Consider the following 17,071-nt stretch of genomic DNA (forward strand, 5'->3'; position numbering starts at 1 on the left):
TAGATTTGAAAGTGCTACGGGTACCTATCCATTATTAGTAAAAATGTATTTCAAATAAGTCCGAATTTTGATAGTTTAAGATTTACGGGTATACTACCCATTTAAGAGGTACTTTAAACAAATTTTAAACATATACAGATAGTAAAATTTAAATGGGTTCAAATATGAAAACTTAAATGAATATTTAAATGAGTTTAGAACGAATGCGAGTAGTAAAATTTTAAATGAATACCTATATAGGTAATTTAAAATTTGCGAATACCCACTCTATTTCCATCTTTAATAAGGGAGTATTAAATTAAAACTCTGTTAGATTTTAAAAGATTTTTTTAAATCTTTGGGTTGGAGGATGAATTTGTGAGGAACTCTTTTATCCATACTTTGCAATTTAAAATCCTACAAAATCAATAATTTTATAAAATCCTTCAAAATCAATAACTTTTTAAGTACCATCACATTTGTAACGGATAGAATCACCGGTTCGAACCAGTTCAAACCGGCATTTCTAACCGGCCGGAAAACCAACGGTTCCATCCGGTTCCAACCGATTTTTGGCACCGGACCGGTTTTTGGAACCGCTGGTTTGCGATTCCCAAAATATTGGAACCGGAACCAAACCGTATACCTCCAGTTCCAATTCCAATTCCCACCAGTTCCGGTACTAGGAACCATAGTATGGCCATGCTTACATTAAATGTTAACACTCGAGCTGAACAGTATTTGGATGAGCAAGCGAGAGTTTATCAGCAGTTTTCCTGTGCAAGTGCAGAACTTTTTATACAATAAACAACGATATGGTCACGGTTACAAGCAACATATATGCACATTACAAGATTTACATACAACATCATCTCAAGCAACCCAGCAAATTTGCACCAGGAACTCGAACAATAATTCAATTTCAAGCATCAACAGACACACCAACAGCATTTAGCTGAATCCGTTGCTTACCCTCATTCTGAGGATGAACAATCACAGTCGCGTACGCTTCTTCCGGTAAAGATTTACCATCTCCGGCACAAGAAACAGATTTTGAACTCACTACAAGCCTTCTGTCAGCCATGTTATTGTTGTCAACTTGATCTCCTGAGACGATTTCCCATTCCTCTTTGAGAGATGTAAATTGCAAGCCTTTCTCTTTGTGCATCCCAATTTCGAAAGAAGTGGGTAGAATCACATAATCATTGAGCGGGTTGTAGTAAGGATCCGGTTCACCTGCTTTTAGCCAGTGTTTAAGAATTCTAAACACATGGTGATCGCTTAGAATTCCCCGGTGCTCAGCAGGGACACCAACCCGCGCTTCTGCATTGAGCCCATCTGCCTGGAAATAGACAAAAGAGAAACAGGCTTTAGAGAGATCAAGTCTTTTGCTCAGAAAGTCAAGATACCTAGATTTGACATATGGAAGAGTATCCAACAGAAGAAAAAAAAAAAAAAAGCTTCTACAAAATTCTTTGGGAGCTAAACAAAATAGTGTTTTAGTAAGACCTTTGACAAAAGTCAACTTTAAGCCATCAAGAATGCATTTTGTTCAAGAGGAAATTTTATTCAGAGGAAAACAAAAATAGATTAAATGTCAAGGGTAAAATATTATCCATCCTACACAAAATAAAACAAAAATAACACCTGATGACAAGTCTCCATCTGTTTCAAGCAAAAAGATCTTTTTTCCCCGAAGAAATCGTCTTTTCTTTTGTTACAATTAGAAAAAGCAGTTGATGCAAAATGTTCCAAGTTAAAGCCTCAGCCATTTTAATGGAATACTTGCCAAACAATTTTCACATACTGTTCATCTAGGACGTGAAGGAATGTACTAAAAGTATAACTCTTGGGCCAGCAAGTCACTAACGGGAATGTAAAATATCAAGGGGAAATTATAATCGTTCTTGTATTTTGCGAAAAGTTACTAATTTGTCCTTCTGTTTTGAAGAATAGACAACTTTATCCCTATCTTTTCTACCATTATACACTATTGTCCTTCAGTCAAAAAAATACAACTTTTGCCATTAAGAGCCTTATAAAGAGACAAAAATACTCTTAAACCCACTCATACTCAAATCTCTATCATCTTCATGACCAAAATCCACCATTGCTACTCAACCCCACATCATTGCAACTTTCATCTCCATTAATGCAGAAGGAGAATAAGAATTAAGTGTAGAGAAGGAAAAGGGGTACTTTTGTCTTTTCACAAGGCACTTAACAGGCAAAATGTTTTTTTATAAAGGATAAAGGTGTATAACGGGAGAAACATAGAGATAAATTAGTCCATTTTTCAAAGTAATAACTTTTGGCAAACTATGGGGACATGTAACTTTGAGAGTTGAGACTAGACAACAAACAAGGTAGTAAACATTAAAAAGACCATACTATATCTTGGGGGAAAAAAATTTTTGGATCCCTGTATTATAGCTAAACTCATACATGGATCCTTCTATTTTCATGAATTGAGTGTGGGGTTCCTGATAGTGAAACTAACATATAGGTCCTCAATCCAAAACGTCCGTCAATATAGGAACCTTAGTTTGAAATGGAAGCATAATTTAGGAACCTATGTTTTAATTTCGCTATAATTTAGGAGAGAATTTTTTTCTACACAAGGTTATTTCCATCTTCTCCATATGAATTGATGGACAAATGATGGATTTTTAGGACAGAGGGACCTGTGCTAGTTTCATTATAATTTAGGGACTCTGCAGTTAGTTCTTGAAAATAGAAAGACCTGTGTTAGCTTCCTGTAATTTAGGGACATGAAATTTTTTCCCCTTATATCTCATCAACAAATTATTGACAAAAAAATAGTGTTAGAAAACTATGAAAAAGTTCACTCTCAGCAATAATTCAGAAAATATCAAATTGAATGAGTCACACAAAGGAAAGTGGAGCAAACCTTGGCTGATTCAGCAGGAACTGTCCCATCACCATCAACACATACATATGTAGGCTGAAAATTTGAAACATAAGTCAGGTTCCACACAAAAGTCAACTTTCACCGCCAAATATTCGCATTCACAAATTTCTTCAAACAAAACTAGCATCTGATAGCAACTGAAATTATTGCCCCCGAAACCACACAGTATTAGATAAAGTGCAGAGTATAAAATAATGACCTGGAAAAATCGCAGTCCCTTGACATCCCGGACAGGTGCCTCCTCACTTCCATAGCTGCAGAGGATCAATTAATAATAGATAAAGTGCCAATGTAATGTCAACAAGAATCTATGGACTCAAATGGTAGAGAGAAAAAAAACAGGGGAGAATGGTATAACTAGAGAATCAGACCTCACAAAGATAACACCAGAAATAGAAGCTGTGAAGATTTTACAACTTAAATATTATTCTGATTCGCAGGTAAATTACATCAACTTGTAGACTTTATGTAGACTATATGTATTTGTTCTCTTAATTGTCTAGAGAAATTAAAAGTTAGAATTCATGTGCAACAAATTTTAACTTCAAGCACGCAGCCAAGTTCCCAAGCACAAGTGAAATAGCAGTCTCATATACTTGCACAAGAAAATTAAACCAAATAGAAGATCCATGGACTGCTACTACCACTAACTTTCCAAACTATTTTCCTTTCTCTTATTCAATTCATGTTCAACAACTGTGTCATGTGCCTAGAAAATCCAAATTGCATGAGTACCAGTCCCCTATATAAAAATTAAAGAGTTCGAATACATCCAAAATAATAGAAAGAAAAACTTGGCATTGACTAGTGAGCATAAAATAAAACTTTTTTGATCTTGACAATTTGTTCATATTATTATCCTGCAAAGCTAGGGTTTCATTGGTGAGGTCTGAGATTATGCGAAGCGTGGATAAAAGCAAGCATTACCAGACACTGTGAGGAGTCTCAAGGTTGATCCCATATATATTGTAGAATTTAACTTGAGGAGGAACTTTAGCAGAAGACAAAACCTTCTTTGTTTCATTAGCCCATTTCAAGATCTCTAGGTTAAAAGGTAGAGGAATATCCGTTCCATCATAATTGACCTGAAATAAGAAAATTTATACATTACGGGCCAAACACACAGTCATGCACATCTCTTAATTTTTTTTAACATAACTCATGACAATAACTGCTTAGTGCCTAAAATATGTGAAACCTAAACATGTCTCTCGGATAAATATAATTTCTAGATCATGATTGCCAAAGAAAAGTTAAGTAATGTAAGCACCAAAATAGGTTCTTTTGGTTCTTGCACCTTAAATAAAAACATCAGATCAAACATATTATTGATCAATTATTAATAACAAATAGTTAGTTCTTGAGAAGGTGAAATAACGTTCTTAAAATATAAAAAAAGCTCAATAGTCCAAAGATTACAGACATTTAGCTGAAGAAACAAATATATTTTCATGATAAGGTCATCTAAAGCTTATAAATCAGCAATATAAACTATATGGGTTTTAAGCTCACCGTGTTAGTAGAAAGAGCTTCCTTGAAAACTTCGATAATCTCTTCAGGAGAATATGACTCTAGAATCATCTGAGAGCCGCCATCATTATCTTGTTTCTCTTTCCAGATCTCCAGAAGAGGAATGTATTGCCAATTAAAATGTGGACATGACATTAATTCATATATTGATGGACATTCAATGAGCTGAAAAACCACAACATAATACATAAAGATAAATAATGAGCTTATCCATTATTCACGCAGATAATACGTTTTAAGTCACCAAAGGAGAGAATTTTCTTTGAGAAGGCAGTGACAGCATCTTAAAAATCAGATTGAGAGAAAATCATTGTTGGCATTGACTATTCAGCAGAGAGAAGAAAACAATACTATGTGTGAACATAAAAATGGAGGGCAATACCCAACTATTCTCTACAATATACATTCTTGTGGATCAAAGTGACATCTGAATGTGGGCCATTTCTTGCCACATTCAGAAGATGAAAGTCAAAATGCAGATATAAGCCAAGAAAAGAATGAAATTGCTTTTAGTATTAGAAAAATAGAAAGAAACGTTTCGACGTTCCCATTTTCTTCCACAACTTCTGATAGATAGATCAGGTGATCATTCAGAACTGAGAGATAGTTTCTAAAAGGAAAAAAAAAAAAAAAAAAAAAAAAAAAAAAAAAAAAACCATTATGGGTAAGCCCGTCAAAATATTCCAGATGACAAAACATACCTTGAAGTCATAGAGTAAATAAATAACAGAACAGCCCTAACAGAATCAACTTTGAATATCGTTCTAATTAAATATTTACTGATAGCGTAAAAACGAAATTCTAATAAACAAGTAATTTAAAATGCCAAAATAGGTGAACTCTCACCAGCTGATGCATGCTCCACTTTGATATAAAAAAATTCTGCTCCCATCCTTCAACAAATGACATCCCATTAAGAAAAGTTGATGTGACATACCCAGGTGCACCTGTTGGATAAATACAACATTACACTTGCAACTTCATTTCAACAAAATTCAAGTATCACATCTTAGTATAAATTGTCCAAATAATCATAGATGCGCAAATGGAAGACTAAAAATAAACATAGAGCAAAGTAACCCAGACAAAATTTTAATAGACTCCTATAAAGTGATCCATTAATGGAAGTACAAATTTTACGCCATGGAGTTAATGTTTATATTTAAGCATAGAAAATATTTCATTTAAAGATTCTGCAAGTGGTCCAACCAAAAAACTTAAATTGCAATTCTAGATTATCATATATCTAGAATATTATTTTTCCCATATGCGATACAAGAAGATTGAAAGTTCATATCTACTTAAAATGTGTCCAATAATCCATGTTAAGCAACTATTAAACTTCTCAGGATTAATTTTTTCGGTTTTGCATTGATTAAATTCAAATAAGAATACTCAGTAAAACAAATCATAGTTAATGTGTTAATTAATAGTAAAAAAATTTCCCTAAATTTTAACAAAAGCGCTAACATGGTTTAATACTATCATCACCACCATACCATAAACATCAATTCAACTACCATGGTTGTCACTTATTACCAGCATCACCACAACTACAACCTCCAACATCACAATCACAACCTCCATCACTTTCATATCACCAAATTATCACACCCACCTTCCTCCCCAATTTCTACCATTAAAATCACCACCACAAACATCACAGCAGCCAACATCATCATAGACCGTTACTAATTCTTTAGGTAATATAACTAAAATCATTGTTTTTTTTCAATTCAGTTTTATATTTCAATTCTTAAATTTCAGCAACAAAATTCTATTTTTGAATGTTCTGTTAAATGCCACCTTAATATGAATGAATGATATGCCATTAACAGCATCATTTCTATTTAAGTATAGCACTTTCACTTCTCTTTACAGTTCTCTCTCCCTTCTTATTAGAAGGCCAACCAAACATTTGAATAAACGTAATGACTGAACAAATAATAAACTACAGCAAATAGTTTTTCTTATTTGAAATTTTCTAGTTCTCATTTTTATCATGATGACTTGATTCCATTCCCTATCATGCAATTGATTCCATTGCCTACACAAGGTCACCCATCTGTACTTTTGAAGTGGCTTGTAATTAGTGAATAATAGCCCTTTTATTCCTTTCTAATAATATCTCCTGTCCATCTTTTTTATGCTTTATCTTCTTTTTCCCATCCTTCTCTTTCAGGTTCCACAACATTCACTCAGACACTCTAACTCCTAGTTTTACAACAAACTTGCAGAAATATAATTTATGTTTTCAGCTTGAGGCAATGGATGAGCCAGAAGTCTGAACATGGTGATGTTGGACCTTGTCCACAAAAAAAAAAAAAAGTTTAATCACTTCAGAAACTGTACAGATTTTGCAGAGCCCGAAAGATGCAGAGTAGCACAGCCACTAAGACCATCCAGTGGTTACCAAATTGTCTAATACTCACTTACCCCGGAAAGGTGCAGCAATAGCAATCCAATTATTCACATATTTCTCGAAAATCTGCGATAAAAAGGCAAAAGCATTCAAGGTATTCATTAAAGAGAGGGAAAGCATAAGTTCATCTACTAGACAGAGAAGAGAAGAAGAAGAAGAAGAACAAATGAAAAAAGAAAAAGATAAGCCAGAAAAAAAAATGCAGGGTTGTTACATCAGTATGCAAGGACATGAAACATTTAACTAGAAGACCGCCCATAGAATGGCTTATGATGTTAATCTTCTTCCCACCAGAAGCATTATATATGGACTCCAATTTTTTAGCAAAGCACTCCATTGTATCTGCCAACCTAATTACAAATAAACCATAAGCATACATATTAACCTATGAAAACATATCCATTAGAAAGCCAACGTCATTGAACAGATAGCAAAATCAAGAGAACAAAAAGACTTCCAACAATCATATAAAAGCAAAATCAGAACATTGAGTTTTACCCTTTCTTCTGGGTATTGAGATTGGAACCAGACAGAAAACCAGTGGTTCCAACTGTTGTTGAACCTTGCCGGCCCACTGAACCAGAAACACTGGTTTAGTGAATCGGCCACTCTAACTTTCAAGAAATAAAATATATAAAAAAAGTTTCATTTTCAATGATTATCAATCAATTGTCTGCAAAAAGGTTAACTGTAGCTACCACGCGAGTATTGATTCCAACAGGAGAGATTGAAATATAGTTTTACATTTATTCTCTTTTTGGAAAGATACCTTGACTCACTACTCCAGCCAATCTGGCACTAGATTTTCTCTCTTTAAGGTACATCATGCTTCTCAAATTGATCATAGTTGTAAAATGAGGCAAACACACCATAATTATTAAACATTATTCCCCACTACATTTCATAAAACTGTAACAGTTACATTTTAAATCTTTTATATTCATTACAAATTAAAAAAAAAAAATAATAATCAAAAGACTTTTTGGTCAAGTACTGCAAATATTAAACTTATGAGCACCATCACTGTGGACTGCTTATCATTTCCTACACTATAAAATTGCAGGTTCCAAAATATATATATATATATATATATATATATATATATATATATATATATGAGAACTGTTCTTTTGTATATCAGCTTAATCATCTACCATAAGCTCGTGCGTGGCACTCCTTGCTCGTGGAGCGCCATACCGAAAAAAGAAAGGTTATAAAGTTGAATGATAAAGAAAACCAAACATCTTAAAAGCCAAAATATAGGAAGCAAACAGTCCATGTTTTAAGATGAAATCAGAAAAGATGTACACTCTATGTCTTAGAAAGAATTTCATCTTTGACCCGGCAGAAAGTTAAGAAAATACATAAGATAGTAAATTTCAATCACTAAATTTCAAATTTTGCAATCTCTTATAAGCAATTTTAATTGAAAGCACTAGCAAAAGATGATACAGGAAAGTGAACAAGCATGCAGCTTTGACTTTTGATTTTAGATAAACAATTTGAAATGGACAAGAAAAGGAAAATAACTTTCTTCAAGAGGCTGAACAGGAATTTCCAGTAATAAAAGCACCAGAGTTTTTTCCCCATTTTCTCTGTTGCACGAAGGTGTTGTTTGTTCTTTTATAATAACAAATCTATCTTGCCAACGCAAGAAAAGATTATGCACTAAAAAATATACTAGCATAAACTTTATTCTGTCAACTACAAAATATTAGCATAAACTTTATTCTTCAAATGTCACAAGCATTCATGAGAAATTGTAGTTCAGTACATACCTATTACTTTGGCGAAAATCATAGCCAAATCCAAACAAAGTTTTTCCCTCTTGAAAACCCCAAGTGATCATCTCAACAATCATATCATGAAAATAGTAAACACAATCGCGTCCTATGACCTACAAATTCCAAAAAAACATATTTGAAAATGCTTCATAGTTTATTTTCAACACTATGCATAACTAAAAACTAGTAAATAAAACAAAAATGTGACTGTTACATTCAATATATTCTCTGGGGTTTAATTGCATCTAAGCCACACTTGTTCAGCTGATATGATTAATAGTTGGTAAAAAGAAGTTAAAAAAGACAAACTGTACTACTTAATAGGTTAAGCAGGTTTTCAAAATGAAACTAAAACCTTGTACTACATAAGCATAAGAAGCAAGAAGACAAAAGGTACCAGGTCAGGATCCAAGACATCAATTGCATATAATCCATATCTGTCCTCAGGAACCACAATTCTTGTGTTTGGATCTAAAGACTCAGTTCTACCTGTTCCATATAATCAAAATAATTATACGAAAACTTCAGATAAACTGACTTGAGCAAATCTTTTAAATTCAAAATTATTATCTTAGCAGCAACAATATACCTGTAGAAGGATTGAAGCGCGACCAAAGCTTAGTGCGAAACGTGTAATCGGCTCTAAGAATTCGAACCCAAACGCGTTCATCCCTTTTATCGTTGTCATTGTCCACCGCCTTTAGAATGGAACCGGCGACGCCAGGCACCAACAAAACCGGGTCGAGATTCGGATCCGCATAAGGTTGCGGTTTCTTCCTTATAAGCTTCAGCCATAGCTCTACCGATTGCACAATGTCCTCTAGCAACACGGCCATACCCAATTAAAGAGAAAAAAAAAACAAAATTCTCGTAAAACAGAGACGTTTTGTCACTGATTGGGGATTGAATAGTGGCAATTTTGGAGGGGAAAAAGATAAATTTAGGGTAAATAATTGGAGATTTTGGAATTTATTATGGATAATTTGGGATTTGATAATGAGCCGTGAAGCTAAAGGAAAATGGAAGTAAAGCTCGTTTTGCCCACCGTTATACGGAAGCTAACAAGAAGACGATATAACTGTACTTTTCTTTAATTTGTTTTATTTTATATAACTTGACACTTTATTTGGAAAGGAGTGGACGGAAAACAATGCAGTAATGAAAATAATGGGAAATTTTGTCATTTTTCTGTATATTGTTATTTTTTACCTATGTATTTGCATATAATGAAAAGGCAAAAATAAATTAAATTTATGTAGAGGGTAAAACTTGAGGGGAAAAACTATTATTATAAAAATAGACAATTGTACTTTTATTTATTTTTCTATATCTATTTATTTATTTATATTATATATAGATATGGATATAGAAATAGATAGACGTGAATATAGGATAATGAGATTTTTAATAATAGCCTTGATGAAATTTAAATTTTAAATATGTTAAAATAATCTTAGTAATAATGAATTATTTTATTAGTTGATTGGCATATAATTTTATTAAAATTATTTTTTAAATAAATGCATATAGATAATTAATCATTTCGAAATTTTAAATTTTATCTTTTTTTAAATTTAATTTTTAATATATTATGATAATGAGACTTTGAAAATTTTTATATTTTATTTTTTAAATATTTGATTCTGTTTTTATTATAATTTAAAATATTTTATTTAGAAAGGATATTAAAAAAAAAAGAAAAAGAGTCTTTTTTTTATAATATTCTGTATATATTAATCTTATATGAAATTTATAACATTATAAAAATCAAAATAATGTAAGACAATAATTATAATATTTTATTTAGGAGATAGATAAAAAAAAGAAAAAGTAATTTTTTACAATATTTTTTATATTCACATTAATTTCATTTGAAATTTTATGTTAATATTATAAAAATTTAAATAATATAAGACGAAGATTATAATTAATATTTAATATTAATAATAATAATAATTAATAAAAACAAGTAAAAATAAGCAATGACATACAAAAATTAAACAAGTACAAATAAAAAGTATAGTTAAAATGCAATACACGTCAAGACTAGTAAATAATAAAATGTGGTTTTAGTTATTCTATAATATTCGGGTAATTTAATAAAGATAAATAGAAATTCTTATTTCTTACAGTATTTTCTTTTTAAATTGATGAAATTCAAAATACGTAGGCTTGAATAAAAAATTAGTGAAATATTATTTTCTTTAATATTTTGTTCTTCCTCATAAATGCCTTTATCTAGAATTTTTTTCATGGTTATTTTCCTCTCTTTAAGAAAATATTCTGATCCAAACAAAGATTAACACTGCTTTTGGTAAACAAACGTAAGATGAATAGTTTTGTAATAAAGTTTCAAATCATTTAAGTTTGTGAAATTCATTTGGAAATTTTTTTTTTTTTTGTAGAATTTCATTTAATTATATTTAAATCTATAGAATTGAATTCTTCATTTTTTTTATACAAACACAAAGATTTGGATTTATAAGAAACTTCCATCAAATTTTGTGAAATTCATTTATTCCAAATAAAAGGATAATTTTTTTTTTCCTTTCAATATTCATAGTGTCTAAAAAAATTATCGAATGCATTTGACGACAGTTATGAGAGTATAATTGGAAACTAATCATGATCGAGCATGGGAATTGAATTTAAGTAGTATTAAATCAATATTATTTACATTAATTTAGCGGTAAAATACATAAATTTACTCTTATTACTTTTTATAAAAATATCTTCAGCATTTTCAATTTTTATATTGACCATTAAGTACATCAATTTATCAAATTATACTTCCTCAATATTTTAATATTTTGATAAATTGATGGATTAAACACTTATTGAATAGTTAAAAAAATTAAAATTATTTTTTTCTAAAAGTTGTACAACCACATAACAAACTAATATTTATAAATATAAATTAAAAACTCTAAAAAGTTTACAATATTATCGAAGTTCTTAACTTTAAGACAAGACAAATCCCCTGGTGAAACAACTCAAATTTATATTTTCAAAGATTTTTCAATTAAATTTAATGTACCGACAGCCTGGAAAATTCATAGTAATATTTTAGTGCGAGCACTGTGAGAAACCGAACCGAAAACCAATTGAAAAAGCCATAAACCAATTGAAAATCGAAGATTTGGGCCGAATTGAATCGAATCGAACCGGTTCGACCCAAACCATCTAGAATTTTCTTTTTCCTCTATTTCTAGCACACACCTCACTCCCCCTCCCCCGTTCCTGCGATTCTTGACCACCGGCGACACCACCTCCAACCACCACTCCTCCTCCACTTCCTCTTTCCTTCTTCTTCTTTTCTTTCTTTTCTTTCCTTTCCTTTTCTTTTCTTTTCTTTCTTTCTTCTTCCCTACCGTTGTGCTGCGCCTGCAGGTTGGAGCAGATCGACCACCGCACGCCATTGCTGTAGCTCGCCGCCGCAAGTCGCACCTCCACAGAGCAGCTCCACATCGCGCCGGCAAGCTCAGATCGCGACTGCTGCTCCTCTGTCGCTCCTACAGCAGCACCACAGCCCTGTCAAGGTGCTGCTGCCACTGCCGCCGCTCCAGCACGTCGATCGGTCACCTCCGCCGATCCCACAGCAGCCCTGCCGCTGCTCCAGTGCACCTCCGGCCACTAGCCTCCACCTGCTCTTCATTCCGGCACGTGTAGCCTCCATTTCTGGTCAAATAATTCCAGCAGCAATATTTATTGGGTATAATTTAATTTTAGTAATTTTAGATAATTAAATAGATTTTATTATTGTAGTTAATTAATTTAGTTAATTTAATTTAGGAATTGTGAGTAATTAATTGATTTATAATATAAATTTTGATTAATTAAAATCCTTTGATTAATTAGAGCCAATTTAAAATTAGTACCAAATAATTTATTGAGGAATTTTGATAATAATATTATAAATGGAATGAAATAAGGAATTGAGAATTGAAGGTAATGTTGATCTTGTTCTTTGGATGGAGGATGGGAAAAATTTTATTTGATTGCCCGACGGATGGGCCGTATGGATTGAGTTGAATATTTGTTATATTGTTGATATTTTAACAGGTGGATAGTTCAATTTTTAGGGGAGATGTTGCCGAAATTTCGGCAGAAATTAAATTATTTATAGAAGTCAAATATGTAGATAATTTACTTGAGCGATTCTTGTATTTCCTATTTGTCTGACGTAGTCATTTTTTTTCCGTGTCCTATTCTTAAATTCTTTAGATCGCTCGGATCCATGTAGTGCTCCTCCAGGACAGAATCAAAGCTAGAACTTCGCTTTCCATCACTGTGAGTGATAATAAATAATGCCGATCAACATGCATTTGCATAGCATTTTTTTTTTTTACCTTATATATATATTTTTATATTAAACTCATATTTATTTTATATTGTATAATTGTATATTTGGATGGATTTGGTGTAATACGTTGAAAGAATTGTTTGATTATTTGTGCTGTGAATATGTTGTGCTTTGTTTGTGTGGAATTGGGATGAAGTGGACCACCATGGGTTTGTGAGGACGGTCTGTGATATGGATCCGGTTATGATATGATACTTGACCGTCGGCCGGAAAAATGGGAGATCGGCGCCCCCTTGTGCACCGATGATATACATTATATGGAAATTCACAGGATGACTTCTTGTTGTGCGTATCTGATAATCTAGATTTGATTGTAGCCCGCAGGGTGGCCTCTTGTTGTGAGCACTTGATGATCTAGATTGGATGGAGACCACCGGGTTGCCTCCTGTTGATATGGAAAAAAAAGAAGAGAGAATGGAAAAACAATGAGAGGACTGGTCAGTGAGGATTAGACCAGTTGGCCGTATGGGGGATCGGCTCCCTGGTGCACATGTACGAGAGGGCGAGCCATGTATGAGGACGGCTCGTTGGGGTTTCAGGTGGTGCCACTGACTAATTTCCACTTACTTGATTACTTGAAGGTGACATTACTTGTGGGTGCTAGTGTTGTGCCATATGAATGACTGTAGTATGCTCATTTTAGAATATTAGGGTGCATTTTGCGTGACTGTATGTGGTGTGTATTATTTATTATTACTCACTAAGTTGCAAAACTCACCCCCCACCCCCCCTTCTCTCCAAACTTCTCAGGTAGTAGGAAGTTGCTGATCCAACAGAAGCTCTGTCATTTTCCTCGCGGAGCTACAAAAGTAAATTTATAACTTTTGTTATTATAAGTTGAGAATTGTATTATTAATTATATGCACTACTCTATTTTCAAACTATTGTTGAACTCCGCAGTTGTAGGGTCATGTATTTTCAATTGGGCTTGCCGTATGTGTTACCTTATATATAGTTTGTTGTGTTATTAGGTGCAGGTGAATCAGAATGCCATATTATGAATGTGATTGATTATGATTAGGCCCAGACTACACTTGTTTGAGATAATTAAAATTGGGCCGAATTATGTAACATTTATATCCTAATTTGTATGGGCTTACTGTTCCTACTAAATGATGTGCTATGCTTGAGTTTAGTAGTTTAGGTTTACTACGGGCCTCGGAGGCTTTAAGTTTACCTGGGTCCTAGTGCCGGTCCGGCCCACAGAAACGGGTCGTGACACTTGGTGTATTACAAGATTTTTTTTTGTAGAAAGTACATGAACGAATTTATATATTTACTTTGATTATTTATTTAAAAAAATTAACTTATTGTCATTATTTATTTAATTTTATGACAACTTATACTTATAGAGTATCTTCATTGGTTAAATTAGTTTTTAAAAGTTGATTAAATTGAATTTTTCTAAAGATAAGGTTATTGTCATTGTTCGCTTTTTTTTATTTTATTGGTGCTTCTTTTCTATGATAGCATGCTTCATAACAAATGTTCTTTGGAAGCTTTTTCTTTTCTTTTTTTTTTGTTTGAATAAAAATTATCTAAAAGCTTGATATACAATACATAAGCAATATAACTTTATTTCCAGAAATTTGCTGACCCCTAAATCATATAGCTTTTCTTCCATTGCCTTTTTTTTTTTAATTTGTCTTTTTTCTTTTTTCTTTGAGAATGTTGTTTATTTGAATTGTTGCTTGCAAGAATTGTTATGGTTTGAAATTCACAGATGTTTAATGCAATTAAAATAAATATTTGACAGTAATAAGCCTGTTATAATCTTCAAAAACCAAATGGACTGCATTTGACAACACAAACATTATATGTATAGGTAAAGATTGAGCGTTCATGTGGCCAGTCGTTTTAATAATTGTTACTACAAGCCTCAAGCCATGTGGACTTACTAATGAATGTAGAATACATGGCAAAGGGTTGTAATATTAGGGAAGTTAAAGGTAAAGATGTAAGTGTCTATTGAAAAGGAAGTTTTTGAACATTGGGTAGAGCTTATTGGTGCAAGCTTCTACCGATAGGTTGAGAACCTGAAAGGATGGAACTTTTATTAAAAAGTTTGAAAATTTTTAAAAATCGTAGAGTAGAGAGTGGAAAGCTTTGGTGTTGCTAAGGCGTTGGCTGAGTGAACGAAACGTAGGTTAAGAAGCAGGTGGACATTTTGAGTAAAAGCTTCTAAGTAGGCATGGCCGGTTCATTGAATCACCGGTTCCAGTTCACGAAATTAATGATTCAAAATTTTTAAAATGTAAAACCTAAATTAGCCCTTGAACCGTCGGTTCTGATAAACCAACAGTTTCGATCACAGTTTTCGGTTATATATATATATATATATATTTTTTTTAAAAAAATCGATTCTAACGTTACATCTTTCTTTTGAAAATATTAATATGAGTTTAAAAAATATTTATAAATTTTATTTTAAATAAATTTTAGAATGCTCATACTCATATAAGAATAAAATTAATTAGTTTTACAAAATAATCAAATAAGTTGTCACTTTATTTTGTTTAAATGTTATTAATTAAATAAATTATAAGAAAATTTTGAAAAATTTTTCAAAAGAATATAATTTTAAACTTAGTAAATAATTTAAAAGGGTAAAAAAAATTAAAAACAACATAAGTTTAGACTAAATATTTCTCTCTTTTTTAACCATTTTACTTTTTAGATTTTTAACTTTTAAAGTAAAGTGTATTTAAAAAAAAAAAAAAAAAATCTTAAGTAACGTATATCATATAGTAAAAGATTATTGAGACTTTTAGAGATGTATAAAATAGGCTAAGTGATTATTATTTTGAAAACAAAAATAGAAAATTCCCGGTTCGAACCGGATCAGAACTGCTGGTTCAGGGCCAGTTCAGGTTCAGATTCTAACATTCATGTGAACCTTAATAGGCCCTTGAATCGCCAGTTCTGGTTCAAAATTTTGAACCGAAGGATCTGGTCTGATTTTGATTCATTTACAGTACGGTTCAATTCCGATTCAAAATGAACCGTTGGCCATGCCTACTTCTAAGTAAGCTTAGAATGGAAATGCTAAATTAATTTTTGAATAAACTTTAATGCTAAATAAATTTAAAGAGTAGAGTGAATGAATTCCTGAATAAGTTCTCTTTAATAAAATGTTGATTCAGAATGCACTTAGGTATACTAGTATTTTTTGTGACGTGACGTTATTATTATTGAGTATAACTCATTGTTTATACTCATTAATTATTTTTATATAATATTAAGTATGATTATAATTTTTCTCTTATATTTTCTAAATATTTATATAATGTTAAGATATGATTTTACGTATAACAACTTTAAATTAAAATTTATTCCTGTTTAAATAATATTCATATTGTAAGCGAATAATATTTCTTAAACTAATTTTAATATGATAAGATAACATTAAAAGCCAAGTATATTTAATAAAATAATTATAGATGATAAAATAAAAAAATTATTATTAATTATAAGATTAGACTTTAATTTTTTTGAAAATAATAAGTTTAGACTTTAAGTATCATTGATTTCTTTAAAAAAACTAAATAATATGATTAAACTCGTTGATTTCTTTAAGCTTCGCCGTCGAGCAAAACATGCGAAGCACTAGAGTCCATCCACTACCGTTGATTTCCAGACCAAAAACTCGTTTGATTTTAGACCGAAAATCGACGAACCAGCCGCTGTCGGAGGTGAACCTGCGTCGGGGACCTTCACATGGCTCGCCGTCAACGGCGCTGCCGGTCGTCCTGTTCTGGCCCAGGTCCTGGTTTGTCAGCAGCGCTGCGTGTTCTTCGTGTTCTTCACAAAGAACGCGACTCCAGATTTAACAAAAAAATTTTTTAATTAAAAAAATTAAATTGTTTTCATGATACAGATTTCAGCGTAACTGATTTCCTTAAAAAAAATACACCAGAAATCAATAAACAAATTTCATAAAATCTGTATCTAAACAATTAATAAAAAAACTTATCATGTATATAATCAAGTAATCAAATAGAAACTAAATTATATACAAGATATAATCATCATGTACCTTATGAAAGATAAAATAATCGAAA

The 17,071-nt window shown here is 31.9% G+C and overlaps 1 protein-coding gene and 1 long non-coding RNA gene across 2 annotated transcripts; one reads left to right on the plus strand and one right to left on the minus strand.

Annotated features, from left to right (window-relative positions):
- Positions 1-750: 750 nt before the first annotated feature.
- LOC105635549 (alpha/beta-Hydrolases superfamily protein) lies at positions 751-9,627 on the minus strand. The gene is made up of 11 exons (XM_012218620.4): positions 9,237-9,627; positions 9,045-9,136; positions 8,642-8,760; positions 7,078-7,213; positions 6,878-6,929; positions 5,288-5,388; positions 4,424-4,606; positions 3,839-3,996; positions 3,111-3,165; positions 2,891-2,944; positions 751-1,321 (listed from the first exon to the last, which is right to left on the minus strand). The coding sequence occupies exons 1-11, from the start codon at positions 9,481-9,483 to the stop codon at positions 902-904; spliced, it is 1,617 nt and encodes a 538-aa protein (XP_012074010.1). The 5' UTR covers positions 9,484-9,627; the 3' UTR covers positions 751-901.
- Positions 9,628-11,886: 2,259 nt separating this feature from the next.
- LOC105635548 (uncharacterized) lies at positions 11,887-14,326 on the plus strand. Its single transcript, XR_001046921.4, has 3 exons — positions 11,887-12,359; positions 12,872-12,937; positions 13,761-14,326. It is a non-coding gene; the product is annotated as an uncharacterized LOC105635548 (long non-coding RNA).
- The last annotated feature ends 2,745 nt before the right edge of the window (positions 14,327-17,071 follow it).

Source organism: Jatropha curcas, chromosome 10 (assembly GCF_041381405.1).
Source record: "Jatropha curcas cultivar XTBG-Jc1 chromosome 10, XTBG_Jcur_1.0, whole genome shotgun sequence".
In the NCBI taxonomy this organism is placed as follows: domain Eukaryota; kingdom Viridiplantae; phylum Streptophyta; class Magnoliopsida; order Malpighiales; family Euphorbiaceae; genus Jatropha; species Jatropha curcas.

What these genes read in the sequence shown, in the direction of transcription:
- LOC105635549 (XM_012218620.4), bottom strand. Translation starts at nt 9,483, where the DNA reads ATGGCCGTGTTGCTAGAGGACATTGTGCAATCGGTAGAGCTATGGCTG. An exon ending in GATTTTCGCCAAAGTAATAG is followed by an intron (nt 7,214 to 8,641) that starts GTATGTACTGAA and finishes ATTTGTAATTAG; the next exon opens with GTTGGCAGATACAATGGAGT. An exon ending in TCATGTCCTTGCATACTGAT is followed by an intron (nt 6,930 to 7,077) that starts GTAACAACCCTG and finishes TTTTTATCGCAG; the next exon opens with ATTTTCGAGAAATATGTGAA.